Below are 17,843 nucleotides of genomic sequence, written 5' to 3'. Positions count from 1 at the left end.
TATGTCAATAGACAAATGTCAAGCTGTCAAGATGGACGTTGCCTAAATACATAATTATTTATTTGAAAATGATGTTTTGGAAAACTCAAATACTTTGGATCGTCGGGGGTGTTATAAATTTTTAATTTACACTTGTATAACTTTAGCCTCGTGATCCTCTATGTAGGCTATAGGTTACAATAATACCTAACGAAATCGTCTAATAAATTCAAATACATTAATTTATACCCAAGCCTGCTTTAAGGTATTTTTAAAACTGATTACGAATGTTTTTCTTTAAAAACGTTTCATAGAAACTAGTTTAAAAAGAAAAGAAAAACACTAAAATATATATCAGGTTCTTGTCGAAAACTAGTTTGAAAAATTCACCGATGATATGAAATTTTTCGTCAAATTTATTATTATAATAATTAATATTCAGCGAGTCTTCCAAGTAGGTATGTTAAGTGGGACGATGACTTGCGCCCCGTAAAGGTTCCGTAAGTTTTTTTACCCACGAATCGATCAAGTAAACTTGGTATAACTTGGTATTGGTCTCGGCATAGAGTAAACTAAAAATATATTTGTTTACAATAAATAAATTATAAATTTTGACTCCCAAAAAGTGTTTTAGGGTTCCGTAACAAAATGGAAAAAATAATTGGAACCTAAAAGTGCGACTTCCTCCATCCTCCGCGCATCTGTCTGTCACAGTCGATTATTCCAGTAACTATTAAAGCTTTCGACATGAAATTTTGAATAGTTGTATAAAATAGTGACCCAACATCATTGGAAACGAAACGAAAATATTTTTAATTTTATAAAAAAGGGGGAAAATTAGGGGTTTGAAATTTCAAACATATTGAAGGGCGTTACCTGTTTATTCTAAAACAGATTTTTGTTTATTTTACGCATGACAGTTTTTGATTTATCATGCAAAATGACAAAAATAGTTTTTGATATCTCTACAAACAAAGTTAGTTTTCTGGTTACTTAACAAAAGTTCTCACTGTTTGACTTCTTCTGTAGTACGGAACCCTCGAAGCACGATTCTGACCAACACTTGGCCGGGGTTTTTATATTACGGAACACTGATTGTGCAAGAATAACTTACACTTGTTCAATTTTATTTCACTATGAAGAATACTAAAAATTGATCAAGTACAAGTTGGACTCGCGCACGAAGGTTTCTGTACAAAATAAAACACTTTTAATTTTATAAAATTTTCATCGCGACCATTTTAAAATTTTTATTATTTGTTTTGGCAAAAGAAATATACAATATGGATAAATTTCAACTTTCTATGTATTACGGTTCACGAGATAGAGCCCGCTGACAGACAGCCGGGCGGACAGACGGACGAAAAGCGGGGGCATAGTACCCAATAGGGACCCCTTGGCATGCTTCGGCACGGAGCCCTAAAAAGAAACCAAAAATCGCGAAAACTGTTTTCTCTAAAATATAGAATAACAAGTGTAAATTAAGAAATTTTCAACACCCCCGACAAATCATTTTCAAATAAATAATTATGTATATCTAGGCAACGTCCATCTTGACAGCTTGACATTTGTCAATTGACACTTGAATATTATGAACCTAAGGGTTATCTAACCTTCTTTTCTACAAGAAAACTAGAATAGCTGATAACTTTTAAACGGCTGAACCAATTTTTTTGGATTATAGCTAAGAACACTCTCGATCAAGCCACCTTTCAAACAAAAAAAAGTAAATTAAAATCGGTTCATTCGTTTAGGCGCTACGATGCCACAGACAGATACACAGATACACAGACACACAGATACACACGTCAAACTTATAACACCCCTCTTTTTGGGTCGGGGGTTAAAAATACAAAGACGTAATCACTGTTTGTTTGAGGCAGGTAAAATGATACCTAATTGTTTACCTATACCTAATTATTTATCTACTACCCGGCAACAGTATCCTTACCTACCTAAATATTGTTCAAAATAAGATTGATGTCAAGGCCCGTCCGTGAAAATATGATAATTAACTCGACAATATTATAAACTAAACTATTTAGTATTCTTTATTAAAGGCTTTATTATATAATAATATTATGCAATATACTGCATAACAATTTGTAAGCTATTGCACGGGCTTCCGATTTGTGCAGTATTTACTAATTAGATTAGCCTAGCTGAAGCCTAGCTGCAAGTTTTTTGTACATTTTCAAAAACAATTCAACATGAATAGATCTGTAGGTAAATCTTGGATTGTCAGTAACGTTGCACTGACAGCAAAGATCCCATCCGCAAGATGAAGTTGCAGAGACCATGCATGAGGGGAAGTTCGTTGGAACTGAAAAATATTGAAATGGACATAGCAAAGTGCAAACTCTTAAAGGATCCTCCGGTACGCTTTACGATAGCTTTATACGTCGGGTTTCAAATCTGTATTGTTGATAAATTACTTGACTATTATTATTATTTTTTAATATTTAGAAATTTTCTTTTAAAAACGCTTACCTATAATAAGAATTAGACCTATAATTAATTATTTAACTACCTACGTTGTTTGTCAAAAATTACCATGCAATTTTATTCAAACAACGTTGCCTATCTACAAATGACTATAGATTGAAATGATAAATAGGATGATGTTCTGATATTTATATTTTTGTTAATTGAATGCGTAATATAATCGCTTACAATATCATGCACCTAGGTACATAAAAACTATTTTTTTTTTTTTTAAATTTTAATTTTATTTTATAATGGATGTAATATCTGTAATAAAGATGATTATTATTATAATATAATTTTAGAACATCTAAAATCTAAATTATTAAAACAATTAAACTAAAAACCTTAAAAAATATAGAATAATAACTAAAATAAATTATTAAAAGAAGTCCCTTTAGGCAAGGTTCCGAAGATACTGGCAGCGTTCCCCCTTTGAATGGCTAGACTAATTCTTTGTCCGAGGTAGCGGACTCTTCGGTCTCCTGTGATGTCGACTAACATTTTTGATATTTCCCTAAAAAGCCTTATAGCGCTAAGACCCCACGGACCAAGGGAACAAATTTTTAAAATAAATTTATTTATTTCATAACAAAATGTTATAATTTAATACTTCTTAGAAATAGACAAAAATTGTGGTTCTTTTTATATGCAATTTATGTGTTTTGACAATCGTACCCGTAATAAGGTAATTAAAATATGAATGTCGTCACTCCTCACCTTCCTTCGAATCATTTTACAAACAAAATGAATTAATTTCTAGCTTATACCATTTATCAGGATTAAGATAATCATCATAAACGTAAGAAATATATATTAATAGCAATTTTTCAATGCATAATATTCTTTAATATATTATCAATTATTATTTATTTTGTGATATTTAACAGTAATTTTCATTGTAAATTTGACAACATCATGATGATGCCGGTAAAGGCAATTTTGGGATTTATAAAAATTGAGAATGGTACGATGAAAAAATACAAGAAAAAAACTGGAAGGGCACGGACGCTGCCGTTATGCCATAATAAATAATGCTCAATTTTTAACCCCCGACCCAAAAAGAGGGGTGGTATCTGTCTGTGGCATCGTAGCTCCTAAACTAATGAACCGATTTTAATTTTTTTTTGTTTGAAAGGTGGCTTGATCGAGAGTGTTTAGCTATAATCCAAGAAAATCGATTCAGCCGTTTGAAAGTTATCAGCTCTTTTCTAGTTACTGTAACCTTCACTTGTCGGGGGTGTTATAAATTTTTAATTTACACTTGTAATTATTACATATAAAAAAACCGGATGCGTGCGAATTGAACTCGCGTAGAGAGAGAGGGCTCCGTACAATATGAATATGAGTTTGCATCATGAACGTATATGGTTTGCATGCACAATATTGACAGATTTACAATGTTATTTAAGACTAATAGGCCTTTCATAAATTTTCCTGTAATCTGTAAATACTAATTTTTAGATTTTTTTCCAATTTGAGGCTCAGTAGTTGCAGAGAAACATAAAAGAAAAATAAAGCGATAAGTTTTGTGAAAATATAGTGATTATATGAAATTGTGACAATTATAATTGCTAATTATAATGTGTCTGTAATAAAGGTTTATAATAATAGTAACAATGAGTGTTTTATCAATAATCGTAATAAAGAAGGAAACTAAAAATTAGGCAAAATTACAGTTAATTGCAAAAACCGGCCGAGTGCGAGTCAGGCTCGCGCACTGAGGGTTCCGTACTTAGGTATTTTTTCCAACATTTTGCACGATACCTCAAAAACTATTATACATAAAAATAAATAAAAATCTGTTTTAGAATGCCTTTTCATATGATACCCCACTTGGTATAGTTATCTTATTTTGAAAATTGAAACACATTTGAATTTTTTTTAAATGATGCAACCACAAATTCACGGTTTTCAGATTTATTCCTGGATTTGTGCTATAAGACCTACCTACTTATTAAATTTCATGATTCTAGGTCAACAGGAAGTATATAGATTTCCTGACAGACACGACGGACAGACAGACAGACAACAAAGTGATCCTATAAGGGTTTCGTTTCCTTTTGAGGTACGGAACCCTTAAATTAGGTAAAATCACAGTCAATCGCAAAAAAGGGCTAAAACAAAAAGCCTAATTCGAGCATGTCAACCATTGATTTTAGAAGAGCCGGTGTCAACTAAAGCTTTCGTCGCTTTTCATAGAGCTTTCGTCTATTACCGGTTTAAGCGTGACATGACCTTGTAGGTACTTGACGCATCGGACGTTAAAGCTCATCTTGAACCTATATAAGTGAGATTTCGACTCCGAGACCACATTCTCGGGTCTGTTGTGCGTGACACGGAGACCGCCGGATCAACGATGCTCACGACTTTGGTGCGTACATACTCGTCTAACTTTGATATATCATACATGAAGAGGGTGTACACTGTAGAGCCAATTTAATAGACCACTTGACCACTTTTAAGAGTTATTGCTGAATATATATATATATGCTACAGTGCAAGAAAAAAAAAGCCAAACTTAACTTTGCAGTCCAGTTCGCAATCTTAAAAATATTAAATCTAGTAGGTAATTAATTTCATTTATATTTGTAGCATAACTTCTAAAATAATATCATGTTTTGCTATAGAAACACAATTTTTTTGTAAAATAATAGTGTTTTCTTTGTTTAATTTAAAATTATTATAAAGAGGAAACGTTTGTTTTTTTTTTTGTTTGCAATCAATACATTCTGAAACTACTGAACTAATTTTGATAGTTCTTTCACTATCAAAATGCTTCTTAATTCAGACATAACATAGGCTATATATTATGTATATACAGGCATATCATACCCGATTGAGCCTGGGTGGATCAGCTAGTGTTAAATAAAATGATGGGTGTCCATACATAGTTAAGTAGCCAGTAGATGATTTATTAAAATGGCTCTTCTTTATAAATTAGAATGCGTAATATTAGTAAACGCACTGGCATTATGAGAGGGACTCAAAATACTGATCTATTCTTACTAACCGACTTCAAAAAATAGAAGGTTCTCAATTCGTCAGATTCTTTTTTTTTTAACTTGAACTTATCATTTTTATTTATTCCGTTATGTTCCACTAATTATTGTGCCAGTGAGTGTACTATATATATTTATAAGAGTGGCTGTGTTTAAAAAACAGTAAAACATGTGTTTTTAAAACACAGCAAAAAAATTTTCGAAACTAAAATTTAAAATTAGTTAGATATTAGATAATCTTATTTTAAAAGAATTGGATATAAAATAAAATATTCAATTTTTATGAAACACAAATATATATATACATACTAGGAACGCGATTGATTTGCTTTGCGAAATTCTGAAATGTAAAAACGTGTAAATAAGTGCCTACAAAACCATTCTAGGAATTTCTGGAAAAGTTCCGCTAAAATGTATCGCCTAATTTTTGACGGAAAGGAAGTGATTTTGTTGCTGTGCATTTTTCTGTTTATTTTGATACCAAGCCTGAAATACACACACGGGAATAGTTGTATGAAAACCTACTACAGCGGTTTCAAACGTAACTCTTATAGGATCACTTTGTTGTCTGTCTATCCGTCTGTCCGTCTGTCCGTCTTTCCGTCTCACCGTCTGTCCGTCTGTCGCGTCGTCAAGAAAACCTATTGGGTACATCCCGTTGACCTAGAATCAGGAAATTTGGCGGCGGGGTTTTTTTGCGCATGTAAGCTCGTTTTGGACGTACAAAATCATGTTCCTTTTGTCACCGAGCCAGTGTCGTACAAGAGATACCAATTCATATTGTACTGACTGACAAGTGGCCCACTCGTTTGAGCGAACATACCGGAGTATACGTGTGCCCAGCATACGATTTATTGAAACGCGAAATATCTCGCACTTGCGGGTAAGCCAAAACAACGTACTACAACGTGCGAAAAAGATCCTTGTATACAGAATCATGCACGCGTACGCGCGCGTTCTGTATTACGATCTACATTTGCGCCGCGTTGCCGTTCCGCTTGATTTTTTAGGCTTGCTACTCAAAAATTTTACATGGTTTAGACAATAATTGACTGAATCTTCCAGCTTCAAATAAATGTAAAAAAGCGTAATTTATTACCAAAGAAGAGATATCGATTGACATAGTACATACGAGTCTCAACGTAGGCGCCTACATATAATTGAAATATAAAAATATTGTGGAAGTTTCCCTAGCGCTCTCCGTACAAACTTAGATCAGTTCTCATTTAAATACTAAACAATCAATTTCATTTACACGTCCTAAAAACTTGTGTGTGTGGTCTGCAAGATTTCCAGAAAGATATTATTTATTTTTAATGTTTACCCGTAAGTAAATATTTTCTAGATCTAATAGTAAACCCGTTCAGGGTTTGAAAATACAAATTCTTGAGCCCACCTAACTTTAATACACACACATACACAGATATTAGTTCTTAGAACGTATATCATTGAATTTGACTAGTTAGTATTCAAATCAAAGCCAAATTACGTTTGTTTGGAGCTCATTACGAATAAACTCCTCTTAAGGAAAACAAAGGAAAAACTTGAACTTTTTCGATGCGACGCTTTCAGATCCTGATTGCATCCGCATACCAGTATACAGCAGTGCTCTCGATAACCTTAAAGACATGTTTTTAAGATCATTACAACACCATTTTTGTTACAAAAAAAAAAAAACTATAATTTATAACCAAATATTTCCGGATACTGGTAGCATTAATATCAAAGTCAATGGGAATTTTTGCACACAATTTAACAAACAGAACTTCTAGCTCCTATTTTATATACCTAATCTATTTTATATTAAAAATTATTGTAAAACAAACTGTTAAGCCTACATTTTACAAATTCTATGTCTAAATGGATAAATCTTGTTAAATGCATTAGACATATTTATTTAATGTTATGTTCATCTATTACAGGTCGTTACTTAGATTCTAATCTCTTGTTTTTATATGGGGAATTATTAAATAAAGCGTCTTCCAAAATTCGTAAAATCCACATTTCCTGCTAGTTTTAACTTTGCTACCCAGCTAAGCTAACCATCGATTTAACTTAAGAAGTATGTCAATTTACGTCAAATGTGTATGACGTCACATTTGCGTATTTCATACTAGCTCCCATACTAAGCGAGCGTCTTCACGTTTGATAAAAAGTTGCTGATTTGAAAAGTAGTCATCATATTTATTAGAACACTTAAGACTAGAGTTACAACCTGTTTTGTGTACCTTTAAATAAAATTAAATAAAAATTTGTGTAAAAAAAATATAATTTTTGTAATAACAACCAGGAAAGAAACTTATGTCTGAATTACAGATAGGATTGATTATTAATAATTTTGGCTATTAGTCGGTGCTGTGGGAATCAGAAAAGCGCAGCGTGGATCTCAAAGATGCTCGAGCTCAAAGATACGCATATTATGTGCCTATGTACATAATATGTAGGTACATACAAATTATGTAAGCCGCGTCATTTGGAAATTATACTATATTTTTACTAATAACTGGGATATGATAGACACATAATATATTTTAATTTGGAAAACGTTTCTACCGAATTTCATTTCAATTGTTTGAATATTGAAATGAGAATCAAACTACGTTGGTACGCAGCGTGCGAAAAGCAGATAATATTTCTATTTACAATTCCGATTATGCCAACTAAATGCATGGTGGAGGCACGGCTGTTCGTTACATAATATTACATGTATAGATATATAGAGATATTTATTAATAAAAAATATTATACATGAACGAGAGAGAAAAATATCTTTCTTTGTTCGAAAAAAAATCATGACACGTGTGGGAATACCCTCAAGTGTTAACATTTTACGGATGCTCGAAGATTAACATTGAAGCATGCGAAGGTCAGATCTTTATTAACGATCACAATTCCAATATCCTGTATACTTTATTTGTAAAAAAAATATTTGGCCGTCAACCTTGACCGCTCATTTTGACCACAAAGTTGTTGACTATTTGCTATAAAAATAGATCCGATATAATATTAAATATCCATATTCATAAAGATAGCAAATGAAAATTAATGTAAATGGTCTTTTTTATTTTGTTGTTTGCAACTGCCAAGCCTTGGCGCCCATACTTTTTGTATTGGTCTTAAGTTTTAGGGATTGAAGCTATAGGATTTCATTCCACCAGTTTTGCACGCAGATGCGTTGTTAAAAATGATTTTGAGAGAAGAAATATTACCTCATCTTAGCTCAGGCACCGATGCTTTGTTCTGATGATTTGCCTGTTCCGACCAACGTATCATTCGTCGCACCATATCTAGCTTCAAATCAAATCAAATCAAATCAAATTTCTTTATTGCGAATTTGGGTAAACAGTGGAGATGTTACAAAGACAAAAAGGTACAGCCAAATTCTGCTTATAAGCATGCAATATGTTACATTAAATTAAATTACATAAATTTACATTAAATAAAAACAATTTACAAAATATATCATATCTCATTGTGCACAACTTTCAACTTACACCATAATTATTATCATATCATGATCGCGTATCAAATAGTCACCTCTCGATCTAATTGTATCAGTATCTCCTAAGATGATTGGACAAAAGCTGACTTGACCTGGAACGTGGCGTATCGCGTATCATGTCAGAGTGACGTATCGAAAACGCGTACGTATCATGCCTGCGTATCATCACGCGGTCATTATACGTGTCGGCGATACGGAAACGGTAATTGGATCGGTCAAATTATACATATCTGGATTCTGGACATAGGGTAAAGAGTTCAATGGGTTTAGCTAAATGTTCCTTCTACTTCTAATATAAGATCTTTTTGTCATTCAAGATTTTTACATTGGCTTTGTCAGGCTTCCAAATGGAGGCGGACAAAGCCAACGATGCCTCATTTTATCGAAATGAGTAGTTTTATAGTAATAAGGAAACTAGTGCACTGACTCACAAACTTACAAATAATGTCAAAACATATTATACACTTCCTTGGTTGGGTAAAATGCGATGCTCTTGGTGGGTTTCAGAACCACAGACGCCTCTCACTACGTATGTACATGAAAAACCCTAGATTTAATTTTGAATTAATTTTATGGTACCTATTCTTTAAATCCTGTTGAAAACTCATGTTCAATAAATTTCAATCAAAATCTAAATATTTTCTAAAGGTCACCACATCAATCATCATTTTTAATATATACAAAATGTAAAGTAAATCAATAAAATATCATTTGAGTGCACAGCTGAACTGTTTTATGATCATATACTCATACCTAATATTGTATTAGAGTTAATAAAAAATAATTTAACAATTACATCATCATTGTGTATAGGTACACATATACCTTCTATTAGACTACATTTTTATCGTAGATTCCGCATTAGAATCGGAACTAGGCCTATACAGTGAGAATTACACGTAAATAGTTTTTTAATCAATATTTTATAAAACAAAATCGCTGCAGTCCATGTTATGTATTTTCTTTAAGTTATGTAATTTAATAAATTAAATAATGTTTTACATATTTATTATGTCATCAAAATATAATATTTTTAACTACTTACGGACTTAAAGACAAACAATCCATACATAGATGTTTTTAGGGTTTCGTACCTTAAAAGGAAAAACGGAGCCCTTATAGGATCACTTTGTTGTCTGTCTGTGTGTCCGTCCGTCCGTCCGTCCGTCGTGTCTATCAAAAAAATCTATAGGGTACTTCCCGTTGACCTAGAATGATGAAATTTGGCAGGTAAGTAGGTCTTATAGCACAAGTAAAGGAATAAATCCGAAAACCGTGAATTTGTAGTTACATAATTTAAAAAAAAAATTAAAAATATGTTTACATTTTCAAAGTAAGATAACTATACCAAGTGGGGTATCATATGAAAGGGCTTTAACTGTACATTCTAAAACCGATTTTTATCTATTTTTATGCATAATCGTTTACTATCGAGCAAAATGTCAGAAAAAAAAGTTGAGTACGGAACCCTCGGTGCGCGAGTCCGACTTGCACTTGGCCGATTTTAATTATATACAAATTATAATATAATTAAGCTATCTAGTCATTAAGGCTTGAACTTGTACTCGGGGGTGACGGGTCTGGGGCTGGATCGCGGGCACAGACACCTACCTATTATAGTTATGAGCCTTTCAAAGCAATTAAGTATTGCACAACGCAAGGCATGCCGGCCTAATCAGGGCGTGCCTCTTTCCTCACAATTCAAACTAAGTAAGCTTTTTTTATTCCATTACGAGTTAGCCCTTGATTGCGCTCTCACCTAATGGAAAGTGATGATGGTAGTGGACTAACTTGGAAGGGATATGGTAGATTTTGTTACACCCATACGCCTTATCGGTTTGTACTCGCTCCTGCCGGAAATCAAACCCAATAACTCTCACTCATAAGACCACAGCGCTCACGCCTGACCCAGGAAGGTATTCCAATTTTACTTTGGCATAACTGGCATAACGGCGGGTGGTGCGCGGCTACTACGGATGGGTCGGAGTCCTTTGATAGAGGAGGAGAGTTCTTCGAATATTGTTTCCAGTTACCGATTTCAACATATCAAAGAAAATGAAGCTGAGTTTAGATAGTTTCAAAAAAGCTTGACTACATTTCACTCAGTCTGTTTGTGCTGGCCCTAAATGGGGCTCCGAGATATTCTACGCGAAGAATTGCCTCGTAGCTTCATCGAGCTACGCATCTTCTACATCTAAGTAATCTAAAGGGATGAAGGCTCAATGCCTGCCAGTTCTGCGATTCATGATACAGTCAAAAAAAAGTAGGAATTTCCTTCAATTTTAGAAGATTTGAAACTATAAAAAAGGGACGGAGAGTCCTCTGCTAAAGGATGACATGTTTATTAAGATTTACACATACATACAATTTTCAATTTTCACAATACATATTATTATCTATTAGATATCTAGAAAAAATAAAAAACCAACTCTAAGGATAAACAGACTGGCTATAAAGCCGAAGATTTGAATTGATTACCTACTTGCCTAACATTTAAAAATCCATAAACTATAGGTACCGGTTTTCAAGCTCACTTTATTATTCTTTCCATTTCTCTAATTTATAACATTAAATTATTCCGTCTGTTTTTATTTAAAGTAAGTAAGTATTAAAATTAAATTAACCTGTCTCAAGTTCGTTCACCTTGTCTCAATGTCAAGGTTTCTTTGCGCCTATTGCGCAACCAAGAGAAAGATGTGAGAGTTCAAAAGTTATACAACTTGTCATTGTACGGTTCCTCTATCTTTTTTTAAAATTCTTATACAAGTTAACTCTTGACTACGATATCACCTGATGGTAACTGGTGATGCAGTCTAAGATTGAAGCGGGCTAACATAGAAGGTGTATGGTAGTTTCATTAAACCCTGATCGGTTTCATCACCTGACACGGCATCGTAAACGAACGCTAAATCGCTTGGCGGCACTGCTTTGCCTGCAGGGTGGTTAGTAACCCCGGCCGAAGCCTCCCACCAGACCAGACCAGAGACAATTTAGAAAATATAAATTTCCGATTGACCTCTGCCATGCATTGAACCCGGGACTTCTCACTTATAAGACGACAGCGCTAACAACCTCTGCACCAGGGAGGTCGGAATTCAAAGTCCAAAGTCAAATCATCTGGCCACACTGCACTGTTCGGAATACCTGCGGCGAATGGTCATGTGTTTGGCAAATTTTATTAAGTTTAGCAAATCAAATCTTCCTCTGGCGTAAGATAGGTAGGTATAGCTCGGAAAAACAATGAGTTCCCGCGGGATTTTTAAAAAACCTACATTCCAACAAACAAACGTCACATTACGTTTGTATAGAGCGAGTGACGGAGAGACCCCTCTTAACAAAAACCTTTTTGAATGATTCGACAATGTAGGTAATGTGCCTTGCATTTTTTTAAATATTAATGGGATGTTAAAAAAAAACTTTTACGAGTATTTTTGGTTCCAATACATACAATCACTTTCAAACTTTTATTTTCACTTTCGACGCTCGGGTCCAAAACCGGGAGTTTATTAAACCAGTCCCGTGAGGTTTAGTTAGCATGCAATATAAGGTCATTGTTCTTGGAGAATGCTTTTCTTTCACTATATAAGTTACACTTACAATAGATATACTTACATAGATTACCTTTCTTAATAACTATAAGGTCAAAACAAACCTTGAATATTTTTATCATTTCAATTTCATAATAAATTCATGCAAAATTAAAACAACATACCTAAAGCAAAAATTAGATGTTTTATGAATTATTTTATGCAAACCGTCAACTTTTCAACTTGTGTGGAATGATGCCACGATCAGATACTAAAGTTTTGAAGTGACATATAATAAAATATTGTTTTTTCGTTATTTGCAGGTATTGGCGTTCACGCTAAGCGTGGTGGTAGCAGATGTTGGCTACCAATATCAAGTTCCAGTCAACCCCTTCGGTGGTTCATCTTCCCAAGTCAATAAATATTACAATAAAGCCACCTATTCCACCACCTCAAATCCTGCTGTATCCTTTGGAACTGCTGGACAAAGGTTAGGTTATACAGGAACTTTTGGACAAGGTTCGAGTGGTTCATCCGGATCTTTTGGACAAGGTTTAGGCTCAAGTGGTTACACTGGATCTTTTGGACAAGGCACAATAGTACCTACTGCAAACTTTGGTCAAAGGTATAAGGGACAAACTTCTTTTGGAAGCTCAAGTGGTTCGTCCGGATCTTTTGGACAAGGCCAAGGCACGAGTGGTTACACTGGATCCGTTGGACAAGTGGTACCTATTACAACCTTTGGCCAAAGCTATAAAGAACAAAACTCTATTGGACAAAGTTCAAGTGGTTCATCAGGATCTTTTGGACAAGGCCAAGGTACAGGCGGTTATATTGGATCACTTGGACAAGGCTCAATAATACCTTCTACAACCTTTGGTCAAAGCAATAAAGGACAAGCCTCTTTTGGGCAAACCTCTAGTGGTTCATCTGGATCTTTTGGACAAGGTCAAGGCACAAGCGGTTATACTGGATCTCTTGGACAAGGCTCAATAGTACCTTCTACCACCTTCGGTCAAAGCTATAAAGAACAAACCTCTTTTGGACAAAGCTCGAGTGGTTCATCTGGATCTCTTGGACAAGGCTCAATAGTACCTGCTACAAGCTTTGGTCAAAGCTCTAAAGGACAAACCTCTTTCGGGCAGAGCTCGACTGGTTTATCTGGATCTTTTGGACAAGGCTCAATAGCACCTGCCACAACCTTTGGTCAAATCTCTAAAGGACAAACCTCTTTTGGACAAAGCTCGAGTGGTTTATCTGGATCTTATGGACAAGGTCAAGGCTCAAGTGGTTACACTGGATCTATTGGACAAGGCTTGATTGTACCTTCTACAACCTTTAGTCAAACTTCCAATGGGCAATATGGACAAAGCTCAAGCAGCTCCTCTGGATTGGGGCAAGGATCAACTGTATCACCTTTATCATACGGACAAGGTTATAACTATAGAGACTATAGCTCCAGTGGTTTAGCATCTAAATTTGGCGTAGGTTCTGGATCTTCTACTTATAAATTAGCTAAACCCGCTGCTTTAAGCACTAACTATGTAACTGGATCAAATTACAATACCTTTGGTACTATTGGAGGAGCTGGTTCTGGTTCTGGTCTATCTGGGAGCGGAACTGATACGAACTATAATACAGTTGGATCAACAGGCTCAAATTCAAACTATTATCTTCAAGGACAACGACCATCAAACTCTGGCTCCAACTACAATACGTTAGGCAGCGGATCGTATTACAATCTTGCGAATCAACAAGGAGTGTACCCAGGATCTACTTTTGGACAAAACCAAGGAAACTATCAGACGACGGTAGATACTAGTGGTTTAGATAATATAGGAAACTACTACCAAACAGCTAGCGCAAATAATCAATTTATTTCATCAAATCAGTACCAAACCGCTGCCGTTCAGAATTACCAAGATTACTACAATATAATACAACAACAACCTGCACAAATATATAAACACTTCTACGTACATGCCGCGCCAGAAGATGTTGAACCACTTAAGCCAAGGCCACAAATAGTTTTACCTCCACCACAAAAACATTATAAAATAATCTTCATCAAGGCACCAACGCAACAACCTGCAGTACCACAGGTGATACCAGTTCCACAACAAACTGATGAAAAAACTATTGTATATGTACTTGTTAACAAACCTGAGGATGCTAAAAATATTGTACTTCCTAAATTTGAGCCAAAAGCTCCAAGTAAACCTGATGTTTTCTTCATTAAATACAATGATAAACAAGATTCTCAATATCTAATTGACAACATCGTCAATGACTATAACAAAGGAGGAGTATCAGCTACATTCTCTGGAATTTCAGGTGGTGTGCTAGGCACATCTGGTTCTGGTTACAAGACCGGTAGTTCAGTGTTATCTTCTTCAACAAGTAACAATTTTAATAAAAATTCGGGTGGTGTCTCATCTGGCTCTTTTAACTCTGTTTTTGGACAAAATCCTAGTGCAGGAAGCTCTTTTGGAACATCAATAGGCGGAATTTCTTCAACAACTCCTAGTAGTGTATCATATGGTTCTGGTAGTACATTATCACCTAATAAATTCGCCTCAGTATTTGACAATCGCTTTGGAAGTTCTGAAAGTAGCGTGAGTGAAAGTTCAGGCACTGGTAGCACTTTGTCTACAGGTAGCTCGGATAAGGCTAGTAGCGGCTTATCCTCTGGTAGTAGTTACACTATTGGCAACACTTTCAGCGCAAAACCTAGTGTTTCTTTCAGCACTGTCTCAGATTCAAATCCTAGCTTTGGATCAAACTCTGGATCTAGCGGCAGCTATTCATCTGGAAGTAGCTCCACGTCTGGATCCAACACTGGTGTACTCATAACTAAGCCTACCAGCACCTTTAGTTCAGGCTCTAATACCTTTAGTTCAGGCAGTAGTGTAACGCCAGTTCCTGTTACTTCATCCTACCTTGGCAACATTCCATCATCTGGCAGTAGTTTTCCATTTGGTAGCAGTGCTACTAGTGGCAACATTGTAAGCTCTAAGCCTAGTGTCAGCTTCGGAACAGGTTCTTCAGCTTTTGGTACAGGTTCAGATAGTAGCGTACTATTAGGTGCTGTTGGTACACCTAGCAAAGGAAACAGTGTCGTAACCAGTGGCTCTTTTGGTTCAGGGCCTAGTACTTCCAGCGGTAGCTCTAAATTCAGTAGCAGTTATACCTCTAGTAGTACTGTTGGTTCGCAGTCGAGTGGCAACACTGGCTTAAGTTCTGGTACTTTTCCTTCTACTACTGTAAGCTCTACTTTTGTTCCAGTCCCTAATGCCTTAAGCTCTTCCAACATTGGTGGTTCCGGTAATTATGGTTCTAGCTCTAGTTCTGGCAATACGGTATTATCGAGCAGTTCTAATTCTGATAAGGTTACAAGTGTATATGTTTCCAAGCCTATCAGTAATTCTAGTCCAAGCTCTTCTTTCATTGTATCTGGCAGTAGCTTACCATCCGGATTTGTGAACAAAGATAGCGGTGTTTCATCTGGTAGCAGCACTGGTTCTGGCTCTAGTAGTAGTTTTGGTTCTAGCTTGGGTAGCAGCTTTTCTACAACTAGCAACTATAAGCCTTCATCAAACTTTATTAGTGGTAGCACCTTAGTTAATAAGCCTAGTCAAGCCTTAAGTTCTTCCGGAACTGTCTCACCGGCCTTAGGCCTTTCTAGCGGTGCTGGAAACGGTCAATCCTCTGGTAGCTACAGCTCTGGTTCAAACAGTTTTAGTTCTGGCACTACTTTGGGTTCTTCCTCATCCGGTATTGGTTCTGGATCTACTAATTTTGGTACTGGGTCCAGTGAATTCATTACTGGTTTGGGTTCAGATAGCTCAAGCGATGAATCCACTTTTGAAACAACTCTTGTTTCCACTAGTCAGGGCATTCCCCACGAATCCTATGGATCACCTAAGTTCAAAGTATTTTAGATTTTAACATTTATACTGTATCATGAGCAATAATTTACCTAATAATGTAAGTACCTACTGGATATGTGTACTTAATAAATACATCAAAAAATATATTTTTTGTTTCATTTTATTCTTTCGCTTTATTTTAATAAGGGACATTCCAGGTCCTTAATTAGGTGGTGCTGCTCATGCCCTTCCAAGGAGGTAGAAAAGGAAAAAGGATGGTAACTTTTATCCCGAAAAATTAGAGTGCTTATGAGATTTTTAAAAACCTAAATCCAAGCGAATGAAATTGCGGGCATCATATTATAGTAAAGGTAGTAAAAATAAATCTAGTATCAAAACCAGGTCAGGCTAAGGTGAAGTGATAAAAATAACAAATGATTTTTCCGCAGCGTTTCAGGTTTTTAAAAATTCTAAATAATGACTCTCAGCTTTTGTTAAAGCCTGCATTGCAAAAGTCTGATTTAAAAAAAACCGTAGGACTTTCCTTGGAAGGGCATGAATGACTTACGGGTACAACGGTGGCGCGGCGTAGCGACATGTAACATTTCGAGTAAGTATATTGCGTTGCAATATTAAAATATGCAAAGTGTCGCGCCTCTCTATCGCTCACCTTAAATGCTCTGCATACATTTTTATTACAAAGCAGTAGATTCTAAGAAGTAGGTAAGTAATAAGGATCACAGTGTTTTGTACCACTGTAACAGCTGGGTAGGTAGGTATGTTTTGATATGAAAGATGATGACGCCATACGATTTTCGTCGTTGGCGTAACCTTCTACGCACGAAAGACGTCAGTTGCTTATTATTTAGTATCGGAACTATTTGATTGCAATTGAAGTTGGCATATTACTGGCATTTTAATGGGCTGCCCATCCGCATAGCTGGCCGGCGTTATCTTGATTTACCGCCTGCGCTTACACTGGAATCATAAGTCAGAATATCGAATTCCGAATGGTTAATTTAATGGTAATGCGTTAAAGCTACGCCTACCACGTCGCTGTTCATTGAAACGAGGACACTTCAAAATTAAATAATGATTATTTATTCAACTTTAAAGTTACAGCAGGGGTAACCGCCCCGGGGTACCAGCCAGGTAGCCTCCCCGTGTGCCTGAGTGTTGCGGGTAACAGCAGCACTGCACAGCAGGGCCGATGTACCCTGGTAACCTGGTTAACAATTTCTCTTTATGGAATATTGTTAGCCATGGCTAATTGACCTGGGAGGGGGTGTTGTTCACGCGTCCCTCTGAGTGCCCCGAGCAGAGGGCGCAGTAGTCGCACCCATGAGCATTACACCGGGGACGGAGGGTGTAGCATCGAATCACTGACTGCCCCACCGGTTTCCCGTCCGTGTCCAGTTTGGTGACGGGCGTGGGAGATGTTGAGGAAATTGCCCCCCCCCCGCGAACCCTAGCCCTCGGG

At 35.9% G+C, this 17,843-nt stretch overlaps 1 protein-coding gene across 3 annotated transcripts; it reads left to right on the top strand.

Annotated features, from left to right (window-relative positions):
• Positions 1-4,790: 4,790 nt before the first annotated feature.
• LOC123880053 (nucleoporin NSP1-like) lies at positions 4,791-16,528 on the top strand. Of its 3 annotated transcripts, XM_045927941.1 has the most exons (4): positions 4,791-4,837; positions 12,818-13,013; positions 13,047-13,577; positions 13,770-16,528. In XM_045927941.1, exons 1-4 carry the CDS (start codon positions 4,823-4,825, stop codon positions 16,433-16,435), a joined length of 3,408 nt encoding a protein of 1,135 aa, XP_045783897.1. In that variant the 5' UTR covers positions 4,791-4,822; the 3' UTR covers positions 16,436-16,528. The 3 variants fall into 3 exon arrangements, with proteins under 3 accessions (XP_045783897.1, XP_045783896.1, XP_045783895.1); XM_045927940.1 differs by having other exon boundaries at positions 12,818-13,465; positions 13,676-16,528; XM_045927939.1 differs by having other exon boundaries at positions 12,818-13,577.
• The last annotated feature ends 1,315 nt before the right edge of the window (positions 16,529-17,843 follow it).

Source organism: Maniola jurtina, chromosome Z (assembly GCF_905333055.1).
Source record: "Maniola jurtina chromosome Z, ilManJurt1.1, whole genome shotgun sequence".
NCBI lineage: Eukaryota > Metazoa > Arthropoda > Insecta > Lepidoptera > Nymphalidae > Maniola > Maniola jurtina.
This window is presented reverse-complemented; position numbering and strand designations above follow the sequence as displayed.